The sequence below is a fragment of the Pecten maximus genome, chromosome 6, assembly GCF_902652985.1.
Source record: "Pecten maximus chromosome 6, xPecMax1.1, whole genome shotgun sequence".
In the NCBI taxonomy this organism is placed as follows: Eukaryota; Metazoa; Mollusca; class Bivalvia; order Pectinida; family Pectinidae; genus Pecten; species Pecten maximus.
Window position 1 is genome coordinate 25,938,781 of NC_047020.1, and position 27,395 is coordinate 25,966,175.

At 34.6% G+C, this 27,395-nt stretch overlaps 2 protein-coding genes across 3 annotated transcripts in view; one reads left to right on the plus strand and one right to left on the minus strand.

Annotated features, from left to right (window-relative positions):
* Nucleotides 1-16,969, minus strand: part of LOC117329371 (rho GTPase-activating protein 26-like) — a 52,879-nt gene extending 35,910 nt beyond the window's left edge. Inside the window, 5 exon segments of the mRNA XM_033887294.1 lie at nt 1,517-1,618; nt 2,125-2,193; nt 2,526-2,587; nt 12,460-12,555; nt 16,732-16,969. Of these exon segments, the coding sequence (XP_033743185.1) occupies nt 1,517-1,618; nt 2,125-2,193; nt 2,526-2,587; nt 12,460-12,555; nt 16,732-16,885 (483 nt within the window). The 5' untranslated portion in view covers nt 16,886-16,969.
* LOC117329372 (zinc finger protein 330 homolog) lies at nt 16,969-26,899 on the plus strand. 2 transcript variants are annotated; one of them, XM_033887295.1, is made up of 10 exons: nt 16,969-17,262; nt 18,517-18,536; nt 18,836-18,906; nt 20,187-20,266; nt 21,239-21,365; nt 21,603-21,707; nt 22,173-22,219; nt 22,349-22,466; nt 22,675-22,815; nt 23,721-24,136. In XM_033887295.1, exons 1-10 carry the CDS (start codon nt 17,143-17,145, stop codon nt 23,858-23,860), a joined length of 969 nt encoding a protein of 322 aa, XP_033743186.1. In that variant the 5' UTR covers nt 16,969-17,142; the 3' UTR covers nt 23,861-24,136. The 2 variants fall into 2 exon arrangements, with proteins under 2 accessions (XP_033743186.1, XP_033743187.1); XM_033887296.1 differs by lacking the exon at nt 23,721-24,136 and adding an exon at nt 26,487-26,899 and having other exon boundaries at nt 17,002-17,262.
* The last annotated feature ends 496 nt before the right edge of the window (nt 26,900-27,395 follow it).

Here is a 27,395-nt window from a genome sequence, read left to right on the forward strand (position 1 = left end):
AAGATCATGGAAAAACAATAACTAAAGACAACAAACAGGAGTAAAGTCAGACGCTATCTGGTAAAGATACCACTCCTGCCACATTATCGTAAGGTCTTCTTTGAGGTTTCAAGCTATAATAAGAATTTCAATATGGCTAACAGTCTTAAATAAAGCACAATCCCAAACTTTAAACAGGATTATCAGTGAAACATACACAACTCTTTTTTAATAGTTAATGTCCTATCTTGTTACTAAATAAGGTTTTTAAAGATGATGGATTTTTGAATGCAACAGGGGATTAGAAAATTAAGCAGAGACCATCCATTCCATTGAACATATACAGCTACAGTCAAACTTCGATGTTTCGAAGTTCAAGGGACTAACAGAAAAACTTTGAAACAGCGGGACTTCGAATTATTCATGGTTGACAATAGATCGATGTTTTCTTGATAATGACCATAGCTGTTAACGTTATATGTCCTCGGTGTCTTCGTGTTGATCGTCGCCTGTCAGGCTCACATCGAAGTGTTTAGTTAATTTACCCCAAACCCATAAAAATACTTTTCATCAATTATACCTAAGCATTTTTAATCAGATAAACTATGTATCTGTTACAAAACACTTATATCCCGTCTAATAGATAAAGCAAAAGTACAATGCACACTTACGTTAACGTTTTTCTGCTACAGACACATGTGTTTACGTTATGTCAGAGACTGGTATATACGCCTCTGGTTATGTGCATATAAAATACGGAATGCCGATCAGTTGGAGAATGCATGATTAAATGAAAAATAACTGATTTACATGGATATTTATGTATAAGTTTGAAACGTGACACTTTGAATATGAGTGAAGACATCGCTAATTGTTTTTGTTTAAAACTGATCCGCTTGTTTTACTGTTACGTAAAATTTACTCACCAACCGCTGATTTCAATGGCGGCAGAGATCATCAAAGACGACTACCAGTATGGTATACCGGAGTGATTAAATGCCATGGCTTCTATTCTATATACACCATTTATCTATCAATTGAGTCTGATTATTAATAAACCCCATGATCGGGAGTGACAACGCACTCTATCGTTATCCCTATTGTCAGTCAGGGCATTTGTGGGAGGAGTGTGAACTCTTGCCGCGGGGGTCACGACCAACACCTGTCCAGTGGTCAGTACAAGTAATTTCTTTGTTCAAATCATGAGATGTCAATTACCTATAATATCCTAGCTAACGTGCCATGAAAAAAGTTTGATACACAGAAAACTTCGATTTATAAAAATTTGAATCATACATAGGTTCGTTAGTAGCATTATATAGTGAATAAATTTGGGACCAAGCATTACTACAAACATTTTTTTACTCAGGAGAATTAGAAATAACAAGCCTTTAAAAGATGGTGAAATATTCAATATTTATTTAAACCCGCTTGTTAACCTTGACTTATATCCACTGTAACCTTACTCCTGTTGACCTTGACCTTATTATTGTAATTTTATCTCCTGTTGACCTTGACCTTATAATTGTAACCTTACCTCCTGTAGCATGTTGTCATTGACCTTTGTCTTTAAATTTAGATACCGCTCCATCGACTGACAAATCTTGACTGTCTGTTTGTCAAAAGATTTTTTCTCGTCCTGTAAGATAATTATGATACTTTACTATCAGAGAGATTATAAAAAATTAACCAGTGTTGGAGTAATTCCACTATCTGGCTAGTTATTGTTAAAGCAACAAAACACTTAATACTTATGTATTAATTCTGCCAAGAACTTAACCAATCAAAATGCATTGGTGTCACAATTGTGTATACATCACTTTATCATACAGGTTATTGTCTACAACTGATACCTACTACACATACAGTACACTTACAGGAGTAAGAAATGTACGGTATACACTCTGATGTGATAGGTGGACAAACTGACAAAGCAATAGATACAGGTGGGTTCCTATCCAGTATCACAGTTGTTATGAAACTCTTTATGCTGAACATCCTGAGTTTTGAAAACATCATATATAGCCGATGATAATTCCTTTTGTTTGAATCCAGACAGTTGTCATTATTAGCATAATCAGGCATAGCCTTATTCATCACAGTATATTCAATATTTTCTATCAGACAGTTGTCACTATAGAATACCTTGACAGAACCAAGCTGTTCCTTCCGGAACTTTTCTAGTCTTTGAAACTGGTCGGCAGCATTGGAAATCTGAAATAAAAAAGGTTGATCAATACCTAATATATCTTTATGCTTTGATATCGCAAATAAATATAATATAGAAATATAATACATTATTACGTATACACGTACTGTACAGCAACACCAAACTACTGTAACATGTCATAAGATCAAATTCCAACATTGAATGTGTTTCTATAGCATATTGAATTATTCTGAAGTCTTGATAGATGTAAACATTTATTAGGTGAATACTGCATTAAAATATTCAACAAATATTTCTGATGGACATGTGCTGTACTATTTAATGTTCACATTCCAAGGTAAAGAATACCAGTATAAAGATTGTTTACAACACACACCATTCGGTCTCTCTCATCTTCTACACGGAGGATCAGCCTGCCGAACTCCTTGAGAGCACCAGCTGTGAAAAGAGCATGGAGTTATTTATTATAATAAGTACATTTAGTGTAAACACACTTATTTAAACAAAATACAATTTTTGCAAAATTTAACTGAAATTGTATTTTGCACCATAATGAATTGGTGCTGCCACAATATTTGCCTTAGAAAACAATGCACAGAAACTTTAAATTAGGGCAAGCAGAATGCTCCAAGCACCCCAAAAAATTGTTGAAATACATGATGTCTTTTTAATGCAAAAAAGTGAAAAATAAATTAATAAACTACATGAATTAATAACCAAAATTGGTACAAGCACTGCGTGAAACAAGTTATAATTATTTACAATATCTTAACTGTATGAAGCAATACAAGTACCTCATTTGTTTTAGATATTACTAGTCGTAGCAGTTGTATGTTTCCCATTATCAGTCAATTAAAAACATGTAATTTTAAAAGGTCTTGGGGGGAGGGGGGGGAGCCTAGGGGCATTATCAATAATTATTTACATTGTATATATATCTAACAACAATACTTTTATGTGTACAGACAATGTTAAGTATGCCAAAATTTCATCAGCAGTAATATTAATGCTGTTGCAATTATGCTATAATTTTTCATTTAAACATATCTTATTTGCATAAATATATACAATGGGATTTGGCACATACCAGCCCTTTCCGAAGCTTACGATGTAAATTAGTATATTCTGAGTTGAATTATATTCAATTTGTTGCTGTACCCATCAACCCAATTTATTTCACCAGGAAGAGCAAGTGTTTAGGATACTATACTTCTAATTAATGAGAGAGTAAACAATCCTTTACTACAAGTAGTATGATAGCTTGTATAACGTACTCAGCATTATTCCATCAACTTCAGATTTTTTTTGGAAATGTTCCAGAGAAATCAAACTAAGAATAAACATGTACTGTTGTACAGAAATTAGTTTTACAGATTCAGCTTTGAAAAAGAAACCATCAATCAACAACAAAGTGAAGGAAGATCAATAAAAACAATTAAACATTCATCACATTCCCCAAATATTTAACGATGGATTCCACCACATGCCTACATTAACTGCCGTCCATGGGATCTGTGATGATTCCAGATCTAGACTATGCAGTACACATTTGCGTATACACAATATTTATATGGGGAAGTGGGGAAGTTTATGTAGCTCTGGATATGAGTGCCTCAATCAATCATTCTGTACCCTATACAAGGCAGTTAAACTACAAACAGAAAGTAGAACAGCTGATGAGAGACCTCAACCACTATAGGGGTCACCTGGTCTACTGTTGAAGATTGGGGTTGTAAAAAAGGAAAATATGGGAGGAATCTTATGAATGATGGTGATCTAATAATAAACAAACATAACAGTATTCTTAAATGTTGGTCTGAAACATACAATTAACACAGCAATAAACAGAATGCATCAGTTACACTAATTATATAACATTTTTGGAGCACTGACAGACAGTGACAGGTTTTATAACTATCCTACAGTGTATCTATGCTTTCCCAATCGCCAAATGAAGTCATAGTAATAAGAAGGAATGTCTGTCTAGAAAATTACAAGAGAAACAAGAGGCCAATGGGTTTTAACAGTCATCTGAGTTCTGAAAAACATACTGATACATATGTATATGTTTTTTGTTTTTAAATCAAGAATTTAACATATTTGACAAGTGTGACCTTGAAGATAGTTCAAGGTCATTCAACTGAACAAACTTTTCAGTCTGTTGCATCAAAGCACTGTCACTGTCCCAATAGCATGACTCTTGGGTAATTTTATTATTGAAAAGTAGTTTAAAGATTTTAACACATTGACTACACATTGACTTCTGTGACCTTGAAAGTACATCAATTATTGAAGGTAATCCGTTTGAACATCTTTGGTTTCATGGCTATGGAACTTTTGGTTGTTAAGAAGAAGTCTTTTAAAGATTCTTAAGTTAACACATTTGACCCATATGACCTTGAAAGTAGGTCAAGGTCATTCATTTAAACAACTTTGATTGGTAGCCCTGCATCCCTGCATGCTATAACTGGCTTTGAAAATCTTGGTTACTGAAAACATGTCCTTTTGAAGATTTTAAAACATTTCACCCCTGTGAACTTTGAAAGTAGGTCAAGGTTGACGTCATCCATTTGAGCAAACATTGTAGAACTTCATCCAGCATGCTACTAGCCCAATATTATTACCCTACACTCTTTTTGAGTGGTGGTCCGTATCAAAGTTTGAATTTTTTTATTTTATTTTTGTTTTCAAAGTGTAAATATAGAAAAATATAACAATTCACTTGCATATATTATTGTTTTCGAGATGCTAAATATATAAAACATTTATGCATTCCCGACCTCAAGCATCTGGTTCACAGAGACTGCTGGAGTGTGTGAAGTAATGTTTTCAAAATAGAGGGCATAATAAATTAGGTTTGTTTAGCCATATCATAATTACCTTCGTTCCCTTCATTATTGCTTTGCAAAGAGTTGCAATTCTTCTGAGTAAAATATCATGAAACGATTCTGTATCGCAATATGTATCACAATACAAAATTTCTTGTGATACCCATATGCATCCCTATTGGTTATTGATCATGAGAAGAAGTCATTTAAAGATTTAAACACATTGACTCCTATGACCTTGAAAGAAAGTCAAGGTCATTCATTTGAACAAGCGTGATAGCCAATTCACCCTAACATGCTACAGGCCTAATATCAGGTCTCTGCTGACCCTCTATAGGTATTGAGAAGAAGACAGGTTAAGATTTTAAATTTTAAGGAAAAGTTGAAGTCAGATGGATGCAGCACCACTGGTTAAGCTCAATTACCCTTCAAACAGGTGAGCTAACAATGACATGTGTGAAAGATAAATCGTGATGTGTGGAAAAAAAAACAGAACAGAGCAACGGGTCAAACTGACAGGATTTTGTCACAGTAACAGACAGACAGGATTTTGTCACAGTAACAGACAGACAGAATTTTGTCACAGTAACAAACTGACAGGATTTTGTCACAGTAATTACAAACTGACAGGATTTTGTCACAGTAACAGACAGACTGGATTTTGTCACAGTAACAGACAGACAGGATTTTGTCACAGTAACAGACGGACAGGATTTTGTCACAGTAACAGACAGGATTTCGTCACAGTAACAGACGGACAGGATTTTGTCACAGTAACAGACGGACAGGATTATGTCACAGTAACAGACAGGATTTTATCACAGTAACAGACGGACAGGATTTTGTCACAGTAACAGACGGACAGGATTATGTCACAGTAACACACAGGATTTTATCACAGTAACAGACAGACAGGATTTGGTCACAGTAACAGACAGACAGGATTATGTCACAGTAACAGACAGGATTTTATCACAGTAACAGACAGACAGGATTTTGTCACAGTTACAGACAGACAGGATTTTGTCACAGTAACAAACAGACAGGATTTTGTCACAGTAACAGACAGACAGGATTTTGTCACAGTAACAGACAGGATTTTGTCACAGTATACGTAACAGACAGGATTTTGTCACAGTAACAAACTAACAGGATTTCGTCATAGCCATGCTGTACTTCTATCATTATATGAGATCAGATTTCTTTACACAATTTAGTTTATATATGTGGCAGTGTTACTAACCAAACTCATCCACACATTGCCTACATCCTTCAATACTGAACTATAAGTTGGGTGGGGCTGGTTTGTATGGATGTCTGTATTTTAATAGCAGGATACATAACACTGTAGTCCTAATCCTACTATGTTGGTATGTAACATCAGACATGTGTTTGTTGGTAATAGTTGTACCAATTAGCTAGTAATGCATAGGCTTACATACTCTCTGCATGAAAATATAAATGTGGTAAGCCACAGAGGCAAATTTCTGATGTAGAAAAGTTCCTTGTATTATACTGGTAATAAGAAAATATATTTATATGATGTCTTTAGATAGTGAGTTCCAAAAGTGTTTTATTTTTGAACAAAGATCAGTAACCTATAGATTTTAAATTTTGCCTTAAAAAAAACCCCTAATTACCTATTGATACCAGAGAATTTTTGCATAGAACAAGCAAAATGTACTTTTCCGAAATCACTCTCCGTTAGTTGTAATATCCTTATCATCCTCCATTAGTTATTACCCTAATCATCCTCCATTAGTTATTACCCTAATCACCCTCCATTAGTTATTACCCTAATCATCCTCCATTAGTTATTACCCTAATCACCCTCCATTAGTTATTACACTAATCACCCTCCATTAGATATTACCCTAATCATCCTCCATTAGTTATTACCCTAATCACCCTCCATTAGTTATTACCCTAATCACCCTCCATTAGTTATTACCCTAATCACCCTCCATTAGTTATTACTATAATCACCCTCCATTAGTTATTACCCTAATCACCCTCCATTAGTTATTACTATAATCACCCTCCATTAGTTATTTCCCTAATCACCCTCCATTAGTTATTACACTAATCACCCTCCATTAGTTATTACCCTAATCATCCTCCATTAGTTATTACCCTAATCACCCTCCATTAGTTATTACTATAATCACCCTCCATTAGTTATTACCCTAATCACCCTCCATTAGTTATTACTATAATCACCCTCCATTAGTTATTACCCTGTCTTGATAAATTGGCAGCTGCAGCATTGCCTCAAAAATTTGACAATTTAATTGTCTGTCACTGTCATTACTACTTATACATGACCAATGATCTTTATCTAATATGCATCCAGCAAACATTTGTTTGATAGGATCAATCCCAAGTACAAATGTACCTATATTGGACCATATCATCGTTATTATTACTTACTAGACCTTATATATACATTTTATAGCCAATCATCAGATGGTGAAATTTGTTGAAATGAAGAATGTTCATAAAGGTATGTATTTTGCTTGAGCTAGATTTTGATTGTGTGACATATTATTTATCTCCCCCTACAGAAATTCCAAAATGTTGCCAAGCATGAAACTGTTCCTTATTGAGAACCCTCATTTGAAGAGTTTAAAAATGAGTTTCACTTGACAAGTTTAATGTTTATACTTCATGACAATGATGTATAATAACAGCCCCATTAACACTGTCACAACTTCAATAAAGTGTAGTATATGACAAGCAATATGTACGATCCTTAACTCACACAAGCAATGGGGGCCTATAGGCTGAGACTGTCATACTTGAGAACTCCCATATTAGCAGAATCATAATTACATATTGAATTTCAATCTGAATCAGATTCAATACCATCATCATGACCATCTGACTCACTACAGCTGTATGTAAAGTCATAACATATACTGCACATATATAGTCACTCAGTCATTGTCAAACTTATACATGCAAGTCACTTACAACACTTTTTTTTAGATTTATATACATGTACAATATACTAGTGTACATAAATTAAGGTCTCCAGTTTGTGTGTTACACAAGTATATTTACATTTGGATGGCAAAGCCATGATATAAACAAACAAAACAAATTTGCAGTCTATGAGAGTATAACTGACACCCAAAGCGTGACACCATTCTATGCATAACTGACACCCAAATCGTGCATTCAGGTGTTATTCATACGCGACCTGATGTACGGACGGGATACCCCGGAACTACTTGCAACCAATGTAAACAAATGGCATCTTATCATTGCTCATCATGCTATCGGATAGAGTACGAGACCAGAAAACAAATCTTAAAATGTAAAACGAAAATAAAGGTAAGAATGGTTAACAATCACGAAAATGGAAATAAAACAAGATTTAATAAACACATATGTTGACAGATATTTGTTCCGGGGCCAGAGTGGAAAATCATTACACACCACATTGTTTGCGCGCCACCGCCATCCAGTGTTTGAATGACAAAAAAATTGAAACCCGACACATCATGTTTATGTCAAATCATAAGAACGAGGCTTCTCTCCGGTCCTACAATAGAACAGTTTCTTCTTCACAAAAGAAAGCATCAAGTGGTGCATTATCGTATCCAACGCATCCTAAACTTGAAACAGCCATGGTACCCGTCACAAGCAACGTTGTCGCTGAAGCTCGTCTAACTCCCTCGGCCACTGTCACTTCTCTCATTGGTCGTATCCCTGACACCGGTGCTATTGTAGCTACTATAAACTGTAATGCTGTTTCCATGCAATCAAAGAACATGTTTACACCTGGTTTTTTGGCGAATTCCACTTCCTCCCACTGCACATTCAACTTTCATAGCTAAACTCTGTCAATGCTGTCAGCCGTTGCGTGCGCGTGGTGACGGGTGAAATTTCCATCCGCATAATTGTTCCGGATGGTAAATTTTTAAAACAAAATCCGAAATCGTTAACAAACTGAATAATTCATCCGTATATTCTGAAATACTGACTACCAATATTATTGATATTGTTATTAAAATATCTGATGATGTTTTCAGTATTTTTTTAATTATTTCCACGCACTCTTTTTTTTTTTTTTTTGCCAATCAGCACGTGAATCACAATAGGCTGTTCAATTTGTTGACCTCTGACAATGGAAACGTCGGTAAAAGTAAGATTTTAAATTATAATGAAAATTAAAGTTGAAATCGAAAAGAAACTAATATAGAAAACGTAAATATAAGCATTAAACTGTCTTTTTATGGATTATATGGTCTATATAACTGTGTTATCGATAGGCACCCGAGGGCACGTTTCAGGGTATATATTTGTACGACTATTGAATCGGTGAGTTATGTTTTCGATGACCTCTGAATAAAGTGAGTTGTTTTGTCGATGTTTATGTCAAGTTGTTAATCCATTCTTAGATGTCTAATTAGTGTGCACACAGTACATGTATGTTTCACAATGGCTTTATCGTCAAGCGATTGAGAGCTAGTGAAAACGAGACTTCCAGGGCGACCGATTTCGTCAGTATTGATGCAGATGTTGTAAAAGACATTATGACCGTTTTGGACAGTGAAGACGAGGAGAAAATAGAGACAGAGGAGGAACATTCCGTAATCAGTGGTGCTACGGCGAGTGATTATTTACACGAGATAAGTCATTTTCTGGATTCCCAAAATGATATGTCAGATGTTTTTAGTACTTTGTACACATTTGCCTCACACGAAAAGTTTCGGCAGAAAATTATAACTGACTTAAAATAATTGAATCGCTTTTAATTTGTACTTGCTTGTAATTTTATTTTAATATTTTCATACAGCGACGTTTTTAAGAAACAAGAGATCCCAGAGGGATCTTAGCGCCCACCATTGAATGATCTTTATAGGTTCCATGTCAGATTGATCTTTTCCCTACTTTTCCCTTCCTCTAAGTCTTACTTATCTGTGTAAATTCAGAAACAGCCCTCTAGTACTATTCAAACAAGATGAACCTATATATAGAATTTAAGATTTAGCTATAATGGCTGTCTGTCGGCCATGTTGTTTTCGTATTGGTCCCAGTATGCAAAACTAGGCACTGAGGGGAACCTACATATGAAATTTGAAAAAGATCCCTTCAGTACTTTCACAGAAATAGCAAAAACAAACTTCAATTGTCAAAATCCAAGATGGCTGCCTGTCAGCCATGTTGTTTTCTGATTAGTCTCAAAATGCAATATGCATAACTAGGCACTGAGGGGAACCTGCATATGTAATTTCAGAAAGATCCCTTCATTACTTTCTGAGAAATAGCGATAACAAATTTTAATTGTCAAAATCCAAGATGGCTGCCTGTCAGCAATTTTGTTTTCCGATTGGTCTCAAAATGCAATATGCATAAGTAGGCACCAAGGGGAACCTCCATATGAAATTTGAAAAAGATCCCTTCAGTTCTTTCACAGAAAAAGCGATAACAAATTTCAATTGTCAAAATCCAAGATGGCTGCCTGTTGGCCATGTTGTTTTCCGATTGGTCTCATAATGCAATATGCATAACTAGGCACTGAGGGGAACCTGCATATGAAATTTCAGAAAGATCCCTTCATTACTTTCACAGAAATAGCGATAACAAACCTTAATTGTCAGAATCCAAGATGGCTGCCTGTCGGCCATGTTGTTTTCTAATTAGTCTCAAAATGCAATATGCATAACCAGGAACAAAGAGGATCCTGCATATGAAATTTCAGAAAGATCCCTTCAGTACTTTCTCAGAAATAGCGATAACAAACTTCAATTGTCAAAATCCAAGATGGCTGCCTGTCGGCCATGTTGTTTCCGATTGGTCCCAAAATGCAATATGCATAACTAGGCACCAAAGGGAACCTACATATGAAATTTGAGAAAGATCCCTTCAGTACTTTCTCAGAAATAGCGATAACAAACTCCAATTGTCAAAATCCAAGATGGCTGCCTGTCGGCCATGTTGTTTTCTGATTGGTCCTTAAATGCAATATGCATAACTAGGCACCAAGGGGAACCTACATATGAAATTTGAGAAAGATCTCTTCTATACTTTCTCAGAAATAGAGATAACAAACTTCAATTGTCAAAATTCAAGATGGCTGCTTGTCCCAAAATGCAATATGCACAACTAGGCACCAAGGGGAACCTACATATGAAATTTGAGAAAGATCCCATCAGTACTTTCTTAGAAATAGCGATAACAAGAATTGTTTACGGATGGAGGGACGGACGGAGGGACGGACGGACCACGGACCACGGACGCAGTGCGATTTGAATAGCCCACCATCTGATAATGGTGGGCTAAAAAACTATCAAATTTGTAATACACGTAATACGAACTATCGATATAAGGAACTGATTCAGTTGGTCCCCTGGGATTCGTTATAACCGTGTTTTACTGTACTGTGTAAGTTCCAAGTTCCACAAGTATACATATACTGTGTAGGTTCCCAGTTACACAAGATACACACTGTGTAGGTTCCCAGTTACACAAGATACACACTGTGTAGATTCCCAGTTACACAAGCATATATACATACTGTGTAGGTTCCCTGTTACACAAGCATATGTAGATTCCCAGTTACACAAGCATATATACATACTGTGTAGGTTCCCTGTTACACAAGCATTGTACACTGGTACCGGTGTTGCTCCCCTATTACACATTAGTTCTGTACATCATATGTAGCAACCTTACTCTTACAGTTGAAACACATCATAAATTTCTTTTGCTCAAAATTTTAACAATTTCATAATGATTTATAGGCAGCTGAACGCCTGAAAAATTCTCAATAAAAAGTACAAGTTTGCTTCATATTTCCACTTCACAGAGTACGATATCATCTTGAATTATAACAAGATCTTGTATATAGACTTTAATTATAATTACAAGGAACAGAAACGAGATAGGCTAGGGCACAAATTACAAGTACAAAGTCCAATGTTGTGCCACAACATTTCTGTCAATGACAAGCAGTAAGAAAGGTCATTCACTATCTATACACTGACAGATTTCAACAAATATGTCCTAAAATCAATATCAGTGTGGACTATTTTGTCCCAGGAGGCCTATAAACAAGTCTGCAACCTATCATCCCACCAATCCAAGAATGAACTCTCCCATTGATAGATATATGGACTAGGTGATTCCACTTTTCTGAATAGCTGATAAAAAAGCTAATATTGTTACACATAAATTATTACTGTATTGTACATCTGCAACCTAATAAGCATCTTTGATTGGCAATTTAATTCGGGGGGGGGGGGGGGGGGGGAATAAAAATAAATGGAGATAGATCATTCATAAATTCTCCAAAAGTAGTTAAGTAACATTTGAAAAATCCGTAATTAATTTGAGTGGAAGAGATGACCAGACAAACGGATAGGGGCTGGTATTTGCTGGATTGTTGAATTTTTTTCTACGCTTCAGATTACCAATTCACTAGGGAGGCGGGGATTAAATACAAGCTCTGCTGTTTTAATGTGTAAAGTTTACCTATCCTGTCTTCATCTTCTGTAGTCTTCTCGCCAATACACTCAAACTTAAAGTCAATCAGCTTTGTGGCAAACTTTCGCTGGGCAAGGCCAAGATCTGAAAATTCAAAACCAAAGTTCACATCAACACAAAATTTCAAACAAGTGAGAATTTGGACTATCTGAATCTGAAGATAATAATATTTCTATTGGAATAAAAATTAACTGCATAAAATGTAACTGATAAATGCCATAGACTATACATATCTTTTTTTTTTTTTTGTATGTATATATATGAGTTTTTCACTTTGATGGATACAGGGCCGGGGCTGTTAATCTGAATGTATAATAAAAAACCTGTTTATGTGAACGTGTTAGTAAACTATTATTATAAGACAAACAATAATGCCTTCTCCACTATTAGTACAATAAATATAATCATAATATGCTGATCACTGAAGCGATTGTTATAAGATTTCTTTCAGTGAGTCCTCCAAATTTCAATATAATGTCTCATTACACAATAAAAAATATAGTAAATCAATTGCTTCAATAGTTAAATATGGGTCAGAACTGTAATTGCCATTATATTTTCAAATGGAAATTGAGGAACAATTTGCTTAAAGCCAGAGGATGTAGAATATATGTATGGATGTCCTTAATTGATATATATGTCCAATTTTCAGGGAAACAACTCTTAAATTGAATAAATGAATTTGTTTTAAATGCCTTAATAAGTTTTTTTTTTTCTGAGGAGATATTGATGGTTGTTTTTCTGCCATCTCATTATCATTGTATCAATGCATGATAATTACCAACTGATTTTCGATGTACAGAAATCAGATTGCATGAGTAATATTCAAGGTTTAAAATTAGAAAGCTAGATAAGTTGTTTTCAATACACATAACACAGTATAGACATGTGAGGAAAGTATTGTGGATCTAGTGTCTAATACTTAAAATGCTTTTAATTACAAAACTAATTGATGGTCTGGTTTGGTTTTGACTTGTTTCATAACATCCTATCAACAGCCATTGTCATTTAAGGCAGCCTCGCTCCACTTTGGGTGAAATTCATATACATGGTGAATATGTGAAGCTGATATATACACTATATATATATATGTTTGTGTGTTGTCTCCTTGCATTGTGCATGTGATAGTGTGAAACAGATGCTGATTTTATCAAGTGCTAATAACCCACTGAAGGTACTGTCCTGGACATCTCATCCATCATATTCTACCGACAACAGAAGAACCAATTGTCTCACTCTGACAATGCTGATGAGAACTATAAGCATGAGTAAGTAGTAATAAGAAATTTTATAGACTCTGTATACATGTATATATGTCGATATCTCGGCCACACAACCAGAGTCTTTGATACCTCATGATCACAAGGGCGATTTCTCAACTTTCAAGATCTTTAGATGTTATAATTAGAAAGAAGAAAGTTGTTAAGAAAGAAGATAATTAAAAAGATCCTAAATTATGGAAGCAATATGGTTGAGAAATTATACAGTATACATATATATAGGAATGATAAAATTTGGACTGGAGACAGTGGAGTAAGAATAAAATAGGTATTGGTTTATATAAAATTATATGCATATTCAATGTTTGTTTTTTTTAATCTCACCAATCAATTTTAACAACATTACCAGGTTTGTAAGTCTGTGTTAGTGTGTTTAAAAAAAAAAAAAAAAAAACCCACCTCAACCTTCATTTTAAAAGCCCCTTTCTATATTTATCATCAGAACGCCCTTTCCACATTCATATCAGAACCCCTTTCTATATTTATCATCAGAACTCCTTTCTATATTTATATCAGAACCCCCTTTCTATGTTTATATCAGTTTAAAGTGCATCAAGCATTTATCATATACAAGTACATTCTTTTGTACAGCTTTTAATTACCAGACAAAACTTTCTGTTTACACATCTGTTTTTATTGAAAGTAACACTGACTGTTCTTTGGCAGTGTGAAGTGTTTCACAGAGATAAGAATGTTTATATTTCCATAGTAAATAATGTACCACAGGTCTGTATTCATAGCCGGCATGTATTGTTAAAATCTTAGTCATGTGGTATTGATGTAAAACAAGTAATACAGAAATATCTTAAACAGGTTGCCGAGACATGTACATGAACTCAAAAGAAATCTTTAGCTATACAATACATTAAAAAAAAAGTCCTGAAATCTCAATTATCTAAATAGTATCCCAACGCAATGGGAATGGAGACTGTAACAGCAAAATAATTTCATTCTAACAACAAAGATATATGGAGCTTGAAGTGAATTCCAACCATTGAAGCAAAAGAAAAAATATGATGCACATGCATGTAGATAATTAGATATATCCACATACTTATGAATGGAAAGTTTGAAAACCTTTTATGATAGGGTTACAATTCTCCTATATACAACAATTTCATACCAATATTTCTCTAATTTGTATCTATATCTAAAACATTACTTAAAAGGAAGACAAAAAATCATTTGTTTTAATCATATAAGATATTCAGGGCAGGAAAAAAAGTTCAGCATCACTGGTCCTTCGGGCAAGTTTGTCTAAAAGTGAAACATGATGGTCGACTAATTAAACTGAATTAACAGTATCTTAAATTAAAGGACAGATTAAAATTACCAGACATTTTGCAAATCACCAAAATATTGACTTGCCTACAGACCAAATCTACTGGCCCTATAGTAACCAGACAGGTCTGGGTTCTTTCTCACCCTGTATAATATATACAAAGTGTTTTTCTGCACCATTGGAATAATTATATTGTCATCGCAAAATTGAAGACATGTACTCAGACAGTTAACCATTTTGATCAGGAAAAACTCCTGGTCACTTAAAAACCGGTGTGTGTATTTACAAGTATGATATATTAATAGTGTTTTTGATCTCACAAAAACTCATGGAAATTTGAAAAGGTGTTAGTTATCTCAAAGTGAATTGTACAATATGTATATACATGCATGGCTGCATGCTATTATCTGTTTCTCTAACTAAAACTTGTAAAGCACAGCTAATGCCTGTGGGTAAAAATGTCACCGCGGAACAGTTGTAAATGTCACAGCTATATAACAAGATAAAATCATTGCATTGACACATCAGCTGATCAAAAACTTCCCTGATGACAAAATGACAAGTTTATCTCAAATTCTGGGATGCAATGTATGGATAATAGGCTAGGATCAGTTCAGTAGTGTCTCTGTAATGATCATACATATTGAATATATATATGAATGCTTCCTTAAATTAATAAAAGTATATTGTTTTTGGGGAAATTTGTTTTTATTGTTTTTCTATATTCACTATTCATTGGAATTATGAAAAAGGTAATTATATGAAAGAAAACAAATCATACACAATAACCAGAAGTTTTACCTACATAACTTTCTTCTACTGTACAAAACACAGCTAGATCATTAGATATTGTGCAAACATATATAGGGAACATACCTTTGCATGTATGATGTGCCAAACATATATAGGTTTCAGCAAGGAGTATCAATGTATATGATATACAGCATTTTACTTGCTAAAGTCGGAACCAAAAAAATGTTCTAGACCAAATTATAAATTGTCATCACATAATTTACTGGTGGTGGTAAAACTTTATACCAAGACACTCCAATTGAAGTTCCCTCATATTGCAACTAAGTACCTGGCTAACACTGTAAAATTAATATGGTCATTACAATAATTATATAAATTCTACATATATATCAAATGTATTTAATGAGTTTGAATAGAAAAAGGTAAAGTCACATGTAAATTCTTCTGTAACATTATCCAATTTTATTGTGTTGACTACTACATGATGCTTGCCAAAACTTTCTCAACGTATTGAACTTCAAACATTTCAGGGAGTAATTAATGTTATGATTGTAATGTTATTAACGTTCAGATTATCCTTGACCACCCTAACGTTAGGCCTACTGCAAGAAATAACAAATGCACAAATCAGTCGATGATAAAATACTCGTGATTTGTATTGGTATATACATTTCAAGTTTCCAACAAGTAGAAGTCTACTTTACAACAAAGTAGCAGTAACTAAATGCTAGTACCTCCTATTATCAGTTGATTTCGATAGACGGTTCCATCCCTCATACAGCGGCCGGCCCCGGCTCAGGTCTTATGTACACAACAGTGGGCGTTTACACAAGATAGTGATGCCTCGCATTTATTTACATTTTACCGCCAATATATGCGAAGAGCAAACACATAAGCGCGACATCACCATAAGTCTGAGATTACCGTAATCCAGAGCGTACTTACTTTTGGCGACATGCAAAAGGTTATTCCCATCATTTATCAGCAGCTTGATGGCTTTACTCGTGCGCTCCAATTCCTTCTCATGATCATGCAATTTTTCACGGAAGAATGGACTGTCTGTTAAACATTCTGCAAACTCGAGAGGCTCCAGCCCCATCGCAGCTATAAATCGGTCTCGGATTCTCAATGACAATCACAAAGTAGCGATATTGACGTTCTGTGTTTCATTCATTTTCGTCCACTTCCTGCATAGGGTTAAGAATTGCGCATGCTCTTTCGGGCGGAACTCAACAGGATGCGCTTCCGGTTATTTCGGACACATGTCAAAAGGCAGGGCTAGGCCTAACAGTTGTCTTGCTCTGTATGGAAGTACATGTATCTGACCAAAGTTAGAAGAAAAAGGAAAGCATCAACATGCCAAAGAAGAAAACGGGACAACGTAAAAAGGCAGATAAACAAAAGGAGCGACAGAAAGAAATAAGATCGGGCAACACTGAAAAGCCCCTTCCAGAAAGACCATGCAATTTTGTGATGGTGAGATCGCGATGCGTATAAATCTTTCCTATATAGGTCCTCCTTGATTTCCCCTTTGCTGATGATTTTCTAACTGATTAGTACTGTTGAAATTGACTGGTAGTACCAATTGTTATTTTTATAAACTTATGGTATTATACACATTTAATTGTTATGAAAAACAGATTTATTGTCTTACTCTCCATATTTAATGAAAAAAATCACACTCCTGTCTACAAGAACGTGTGAAATCAAAAACTTAGAATCATGTAATACATTTAGGAAGACGTAAGTAAAAATGTGATGTTCTCACAGGAACACAATTAAACTGGTGTAAATAGGAGATAAAAAATGCACCACCAGACCAGGGTTCGAACCCAGGACCTTTCTAAACACTAGCCGTACCAATTGAGCAACCTACTCGCTTGCATTCATCCCAGTCTAGTTCCGCTACATTCCTCTCTCCTTTAACAAAGTCTTTGACCACAAAGACGCACATGAGACCCTATATCACCTCAGTGGGTATTTAGTAGGGTGCCATATGTAATAGGAGTGGGAAAATGTATGGTCAGACCGGGTTCGAACCAGGGACCTCTGAACACTAGGCAGATGCTCTTCCAATTGATCTACCTGATGACCAGCGTTCATCCCAGTCCAGTTCAGCTACACTAGCAATCTCTTGATCTCTAAACTGACATACTGCTGTAAAAGGAGAGGGAAAATGCATCATGCCATGCAGACTGGGTCTCGAACCCAGGACCTATGAACTCTTCAGACAGTCTCTCAAACAATTTTAGCTATTTTAAATTTTAAATGTCCTGAAGACAAATACAACCAACGGTCTTTGGGTCCAAGGAAGCCTCTCAGCCTTTCTACTCTCCGGGAAGTGTACTGTACTCTCTTGATCGCTCTTTATCAATCCACGAAGTTAAAGAGAATTACCTACCAGATTAATTAAATTATAAGTTAATAAATTTGTAGCTAGGAAGGTGGCATCTCTCTAATTTACTAAGGCATTTCTGGCCCAGTAATCATCTACATTCTTTTAGAAGTCTATTATGACAAGGTATACGTATATACATACAGGTATCAGAATAGTAATTTTCAGTATTTTTAAGCTACCATTAATATTAAGAAGTAGACATTTTTTGTATAGGGTGTTTGAAATCTTCACAGCTACTTTAACCATGCATACCTTTCTTACTAATTCAGTGTATAATGTATTGAATATGTTGAATGACTATTTTAATAGTGTTTTGTCTGTTTTTTTAACAGGAATGTGACCAATGTAGAAAGTAAGTATTGAAGTTAAAACAAAATTGTACTAAGAAAGAAATTATCTTTAAACACCTGTTTCACTATTTGTGGAGGATAAAAAAACTCATCAAAAGTATATACATATACATTGAATTAAAATTCCATTAAATAAATCTGAAGACCAATTAAATGTGTACACATATAATATTATACATTTGTCTTTAACGAGAAATTATAACTGTTCTATAAAAAAGTTATTTTTCGGATATTAGTCCCATGCAGAAAAACTTCAACTAAGATATTGATGGTTTCGCTAACCTGGTTAATTTTCCTTCAGGACACAGAAGAACCGTGCCTTCTGTTACTTCTGCATGGCTGTACAAAGACTGCCTGTTTGTGCTCAATGTGGTAAGATTTATATTTGATAAATATACTGTGCAAACTCGTAACTTAATATTTCATTTTCAAGCCTGTGTTTGAATTTGTTGTCCCTGTACATGTGACATTTTTAGCTTATAACTGATTACGAGTTATCGTGAGCTAATGCTGTACCCCTGGTGTCTGTGTTGGCGTCCCATCCCGAGACTTTAAAGTTTGTTTGGGGTAAATTTTCGGAAAGCTTGTAAGTCCAAAAGTATACACCTAACATTCTTCTAATTTGGTTTATACATCCATTAGAGGTCTAGGAGTGATGTTATCATATGTGACGTACAATTTCAAAATGACATGCTTATACATACAATAAAAAAATGAGTGCATAGTGTGATTGCTGCTGTCAGTGAGCTTCACAATCATTGATTACACTTGTTATCTATCTACTTCCCCTACAGTTCTCACTCTTAGCTATCCAGGTCTAGGGTGTAAAATTTGAGTCCTGCTGGGACGACAACTTTCCTTTGATAAGTTTTCTTTTGCAAAATTTTTAAGGTCTTTTATGTTTTTCCTTTTCCTGATTACCATGAATGTGGCCTGGGAATAATTGTTGCAAGTAACCTACAAAATCGATGAAGGAAGAAAATGAAATTAAGCGGATTACAACACAAACTTCCCAGCTGTGTTGAACGTTGTGAAAAATTACAAAATGTTAACATTGTTTTTAATGGTATAATTTCGCTTTTAAAACAACTAAAAACAACTAAAAGAGAGGAACACATTAATAAAGTAATGGTTCCTCTCACTTAGTAAAGGGGGTTTATACCGTAGTAATTACTTTATCTGTACATGGATGTGTGCATCCATCCATCATTTATTAGTATGTGTAAGGGATATCTGATGAAACCCTGGAAAGAATGAAATTCTGATTAGGTTTTGGTTGCCATCAGTTAAAGTTAAAGGTTAAAGGTCAAATGTACTTGAACACATTTAAAATCTAAAATCTTGTGTGCATATCTCTTAAACTGCTGGCCAGATCTAGTTCATATTCGCACCATAATATCACAGCACAAAGCTCTATGCCTGATTTGATTTTGGTGGTCATCATCAAGGTTAAAGGTAAAAAAAGTCACACTTAACAGCTTTAAAACTTAAAAGTAAAAAGCTGTAATTTCAGTTGATCACAATATCTCGTGAATCCCAGGACAGATTTATCTATGTGTTCTCTTTGCTTTTATTAAAACACAGTTAATGATATGAATAGCTTTATGCATGTGTATATAATTGAAATTTTACTTGTATGTTTGTTAACACAGGAAAGCAGAAATGTATGGCCAAGTTGGGCGACTGTATTATAAAACATTCTGGACAGTATACAACAGGACTGAGCATGGTGGTAAGTGGATAAACTTGTACTGTAACATAGAAGGGATCAGTGGAGGCCTTGTGTAAACTGCTCCATATATAAAATACTGTAAAGCATTAAAGATTTAGGGCATCTTATTAACACATTAAATGTATTGCATAAAATAATGGAATGTACTGCTATATATTTGGTATATTTGTGGGGGATTTTATTATTACATTAATGGCCTGAATTTGCTGGTGTAATATTTTTGCATATGTCACCAGTGTATTATACAGTACCCTGGAGCATTTTTCATTGGTTTTACCGATCAGAAATCAATTGTGACATAATAATATGGACAATGACATATGATATCATAAATTGTGAGTGGTACAACAAAATGGCTCTATCTGTTTGAAGACAACCTTAATAATTTACTATAAAACCTGTCAAAATGTAAGTTTTCTGAGTTATGTGATAAAAGTTTCTCTAATCTGTTTTCATTTCATATTAGAGTTTATGAAACTCATCTGGAAGTTTAAAGGCATCCAAAAAATGAAAGCTAAATTTTTTTACATAAAACCTCATACAAAAAGAAAATTAATTTAAGATCCTATATTTATCCCGATAAGTACACATATCGCTGACATCAAATTTTTGATTAAGTTATTAAATATACAAACCTACTTGTTATTTACATTAATTTTTTACTGTCATATACAAAGAACATGAAAAATAATAGCTCATAAATTACCACTATCTAACAGACTGCCTTAGGCAACACAGAATTGAAAGTGATGTATGAAATTGAATCCTTATGTTATATAGGGGCTGGGTCAGCCGTAAGTTTATAAGTTTATACAATTGAACATTAAGAGAGTATATTTTTGTAATAAGTAATTTACATGTGCCATGTTATTATTCCACTTATCTGAAGTCTCTTGTATGTATTCCTTTATCAACATTGCTTAATTGTTTTGTTTGTCGTAAAAAAAAATCTTTTCCTTTTAATATTTACAGGGTGCAGTTTGTGATTTCTGTGAGGCATGGGTGTGTCATGGTCGTAAGTGCTTGACCACCCACGCATGTACCTGCCCGCTCCAGGATGTCATTTGTACTGAGTGCAAGAGAGATGTTTGGTCCCATGGTTAGTATTTGTATGATATAGCAGCAAGTGTACCGCTAAGTTATAACACTTTTAAATCACAACAAAGTCATCTTTCAACAAAGAGTTAAGTATTTTGCCCAAACAATTGAAACTGCAGTTACGTCTTTACTATTAGTTATGTATTCAGAGTTAGTTTTAAGCTTCCTATAACTTGTCTACTTAAGTTTTATCAGCCTATTGGCTCTGATCAGATTCCTGCCGATGTTTAATTGACAGGTGGCCGCGTGTTTAAGTGTTCCTACTGCATGAAGTATCTGTGTGAGGATGATCAGTTTGAGCATCAAGCCAGTTGTCAGCAGCTTGACACTGAATCATTCAAATGTAAGTAAAAACCAATGTCCATTAAATCTTTCCTCGGACGGTGACTATCATTGTATCATATGCTAATGATTTGAAAGTTAAATAGTTAAAGAATACAAAATCGTAAAGTAGATTTAGAGATGTCATGCTACACAAAAACAAAATCCTCGCCAAAAACGAGCATTTACATTGTTTCATTACTATAAGTCATTTGTCTCGCTCTTGTTTACAAAATTAACGGACTTTAAAAAACTTGACACATGAAAGATAAAGATTGGGGGATCCGAAAAAAATGGACATAAAAGCTAGACATTTTCAGGCATGTAACATTTTGAAAATGCAGAAAAAATAAACTGTATGCTGGTACATAAATGTCCGATACTACCAGATATTTATATAACACTACATACTATCATGTTAAATGTGTCATGTGATGCGTCATGCGATATATATCATACTCATTATGGAAATTTCCATTTTGTACAGGTGCTTCCTGCAATAAGTTGGGCCAGTTCTCCTGTATGCGATGCAAGGTAATCTGTGATTTTGCTGTTCAGTATTAGAGTATTTAAATGAAAACCTGAAATTTCTGTTAACAACATGTCGGAGTGGATAGACCCTCAATAGTGAAGTTTAGTCGGTTTGTTGTTTGTTTGTGACAGGTGTGCTTTTGTGATGACCATGTAAGGAGGAAGGGTTTCAAATATGTGAGAGGACAACCGATTCCATGCCCAAAGTGTAGCTTTGACACCCAGGAGACTAAGGACATGAGTATCAACAGTAAGTTCACCAAGTTAAATGTTTTTTGATGATTAGGGAAAATTTTGACATAGTATAATTATGTGTCATATATTGGATTTTTTTCCCGTCCAGGAATCGTTCAAATCTAATTGTGTAACGTATGTGTAATTAAGTTTTAACTGCAGCCAAATGGAAAGCTCCTTACTGAAATGTTTTCATAATATCAATGATTCGATTATATCCACAGCTCGTCGTCACCAGTTTGGCAGACAGCGTCTAGATGATTATGATTACGATGACGATGATGGTGGAGGCTTCACTTTCGGTGGAGCGTCAGGATTTTCCTACGGTGGAGGGGGAGGAGGAGGCTACTCCTATGGAGATGATGGTAACATTTTAGCTGATTTATACTTCATTTCTGTACCATTTACCTTTCAAAAAAAAAAGACATTTTTATGTTTCCACAAAATACATCAAATGGCCCTATTCTTATATGCTCACATTTCTCAATCAATCTCTTTGAAACTTTGTAGACTTTATACTCATGACATAGAGTTGTGTTTTTCTGAAAAGAGTTTTAATTGAACTGTTTTGGCAAAAGTTATTGCCCTTTGTTATTTCAGTATTTAATTTTTTGTCTGGAGATCCCTCACATTTTTCTAAAAATTGCTTTGAAACTTGGTAGGCTTAACATTCAAGAAGTCAGCTGCATTCGAGTTGGAGACCAACTCCTGATTACCGGTACTTGTATTCCTCGAAATTTGAAAGTTAAACATTGGCTTTGTAGTGAAAGGTGTGGGTTTTACTGTGCCACCTACCTGATAACCACTCGGAAGTGTAAGGTGATGCAAATCTTATTTTAATGCAAGACAGTATACCACACTGTATGGCATTTGATGGATGTATATTGTTCAAACACATTCTGAGCAATAGATTTAGATGTACATGTACATGATTATGTAAGTCTGTGATTTTACTTAAAAGTAATTGTGTAAATTCATCAGAATGTAACATCATTATCATTAGGGTGTGTATTTCAGTTATTGAGGGAAGATATCTGTATAAGAAAACAAAATTTGAGACAATGTTATGGAGATGTACTGTAAGCTAAGGCGATATTTGATTTGTGTCGGGGTGACTGGTCTAAACATTGCCAGCTTTTATTGATTCCACCTTGGATCACCTGGTACCAGAGGGCAAGTTTGTAACTATCTTCAAAACTTGTGAAATAGTATATAAACTTATCAAGAGATTTATGCTTTATTGCTATTACCTCTGTGAATTGTATTTTAGATGATGAGGATGATGATGACTATGACGATGATGATGATGATGAAGAGGAGAGTGATGAAGACGAAAAAGAAGATTTAAAAGATGAGTTAAAGGCATTGAAAGAGGACTTGAAGACAGACATGAGCAAAATTAAATTATGATTTTAACATAAATTAGAAAACAATAAATGTACGATTATATTTTCAAAATAATGTACAACTGATTCTGTTAAAATGTCCTGATATATATAATAATAGCAATATTTAACAAAGGGAAATGGAAATGATAAATGTATATTTGTAGCCTTTGCTTTTGTTATCCAGTGCATAACACATGTCCATGCCTTCAGTGCTGTTTGTTATGTGGTGTACGGCAGGTGCTCGCTACCTTTTTGCATTGTGATATAACATTGACAAATAAAATGACTGCATTTTCAATATGTGTTGAGTCTCATCATTTATTGAGATACTGAAATGTAACTTTATTGTGAAGTTATTTTGTGGTGTTTCTACGATCAATCTATCGATACATTTTAAGCTCACCTGGCACAGATGATTTACCTCATATTCCCCTATTGGGCCCCATGGAAGTCACACACTTCATTTATACCATGATACAGCTTCTTTACCCAATAATGCCTCATGAGAAATTTCACTAAAATCAATTCAGACGTTCAGGACAAGTAGCGATTTATACAAATGTTGAGGTATGGCGGACGCTGCATCATCGCATAAGCTCCCTCAACAAACAAGATTGTTCAAACAAAAATATTCCAATTTTTTAAACCCATTCAATTCCCTCAAAATTTATCTTTTTTTTTTTCTTTCAAACCTTTAAAGGGGGAAAATTTAAAACCCCCATCCCCCCAAAATTTTTTTAAACCCCGGGGCCCCAACATACCCCCCCCAAATTTAAATTTTTTTTTGTTGAAATTTTGTGTTAATTTGTGTTATTTGGTTTTTTTCCCCCCAATCTTTCAATTTTTTCGTTTTTTTTTTCTGCAGCCTGGAAACCCTCTAAATTTTTTTCAAATAAAAAACCCTTTTCCACCTGCGACCTTTCGACCCCTCTTTTTTAATACAACCCTTCCTTTCAGCCCAACCAAGGGGGGGGAGAACACTCCCCTTTTAAATTTACATTTTGCATTTTACCTTTTCTGTACCATTTCCCTTTTAAAAAAAAAAGACTTTTATTTTCCAAAAATACATCAATGGCCCTTTTCTTATTGCCACATTTCCCAAATCATCCTTTAAATTTTTGTGACTTATACTTACTAGAGGTGTTTTCTGAAAAGATTTTTTAATTAAAACTTTTTGGCAAATTATTGCCCTTTGTTATTTCGTATTTAATTTTTTGTCTGGAGATCCCTCACATTTTTCTAAAAATTGCTTTGAAACTTGGTAGGCTTAACATTCAAGAAGTCAGCTGCATTCGAGTTGGAGACCAACTCCTGGGTATCGTTTCACAAAGCTTCGTAACTTACGATATTTGCGTAAGTCACATTTACGAATTACTAAGCGTTTCACAAAAACTTCGTAACTTACGAACGTTCGTAATTTACGCAAAAACCTTGCGTAACTTTACGCCATATCAACCCTGTCGTAACTTACGAAAACAATTTAAAATCGTGCGCAGACATGCCCTTTCGAACAGAAAATGACGTCGTTCTCATGTACAAATTAGCATAAGAGAACGACTATGCCTTGTGAGCGATTGTTTCGAGGTGGAAACCGGGTTTTGAAAGTCGAGGAGGGATGCTGGCAAAATACACATTGTCATGAAACTAATCGTACGCATATTCGCAGACTGTGCCAACATATGGTCTATTTAAGAACATTATGTATGTCTTTGGGCATTGAGCAAAATCTGTCAAAATTGCGTTGTTACTGTTTGGGTAAACGCATGATAAACAATAAGAATTGGAATTTTATAGAAAAAATCATCTATCAATAATACGGTTGTTTTGATAGAACAAAATTAAGTTCATGGTCTGTGTACGTGACCCAGGAATAGGACCGGCGTACAATTTTCACCCCAGAAGTGTCTTCCTTTTTTACCTCCAAGTTAGAGAGTGGTATATTTTTACCGGGAGAACGTACGATTTTGACGTAAGATACGAAAACAGTTACGAACACCATTGTGAAACGCACTTACGAAATTCGTAAGTTTTGCGTAACTTTTTCGTAAATATTTACGATCGTTCGTAAGTTACGAAGCGTTGTGAAACGATACCCTGATTACTTGTATTCCTCAAAATTTGAAAGTTAAACATTGGCTTTGTAGTGAAAGGTGAGGGTTTTAATGTGCCACCTACCTGATAACCACTCAGAAGTGTAAGGTGATGCAAATCTTATTTTAATGCAAGACAGTATACCACACTGTATGGTATTTGATGGATGTATATTGTTCAAACACATTCTGAGCAATAGATTTAGATGTACATGATTATGTATGTAAGTCTGTGATTTTACTTAAAAGTAATTGTGTAAATTCATCAGAATGTAACTTCATTATCATTAGGGTGTGTATTTCAGTTATTGAAGGAAGATATCTGTATAAGAAAACACAATTTGAGACAATATTATGGAGATGAACTGTAAGCTAAGGCGATATTTGATTTGTGTCGGGGTGACTGGTCTAAACATTGCCAGCTTTTATTGATTCCACCTTGGATCACCTGGTACCAGAGGGCAAGTTTGTAACTATCTTCAAAACTTGTGAAATAGTATATAAACTTATCAAGAGATTTATGGTTTATTGCTATTACCTCTGTGAATTGTATTTTAGATGATGATGATGATGATGACTATGACGATGATGATGATGAAGAGGAGAGTGATGAAGATGAAAAAGAAGATTTAAAAGATGAGTTAAAGGCATTGAAAGAGGACTTGAAGACGGACATGAGCAAAATTAAATTATGATTTTAACATCAATTAGAAAACAATAAATGTACGATTATATTTTCAAAATAATGTACAACTGATTCTGTTAAAATGTCCTGATATATATAATAATAGCAATATTTAACAAAGGGAAATGGAAATGATAAATGTATATTTGTAGCCTTTGCTTTTGTTATCCAGTGCATAACACATGTCCATGCCTTCAGTGCTGTTTGTTATGTGGTGTACGGCAGGTGCTCGCTACCTTTTTGCATTGTGATATAACATTGACAAATAAAATGACTGCATTTTCAATATGTGTTGAGTCTCATCATTTATTGAGATACTGAAATGTAACTTTATTGTGAAGTTATTTTGTGGTGTTTCTACGATCAATCTATTGATACATTTTAAGCTCACCTGGCACAGATGATTTACCTCATATTCCCCTATTGGGCCCCATGGAAGTCACACACTTCATTTATACCACGATACAGCTTCTTTACCCAATAATGCCTCATGAGAATTTTCACTAAAATCAATTCAGACGTTCAGGACAAGTAGCGATTTAAACAAATGTTGAGGTATGGCGGACGCTGCATCATCGCATAAGCTCTCAAAAAACAAATTCCAAATTTCAACCCACACAAGGTATGTTGTCTTCAGAAAAATCTTGTATTACATTCATATTGAAGTCATGGTGAAAAACTAATTGAAACTTAAGACAAGTTTTTTTGTTCTTCAGTAAATGTCAAAAGTAGAAATGGCAATTTTATTTATTACATGGTCAGGTTAAGTATATAGACAAAAT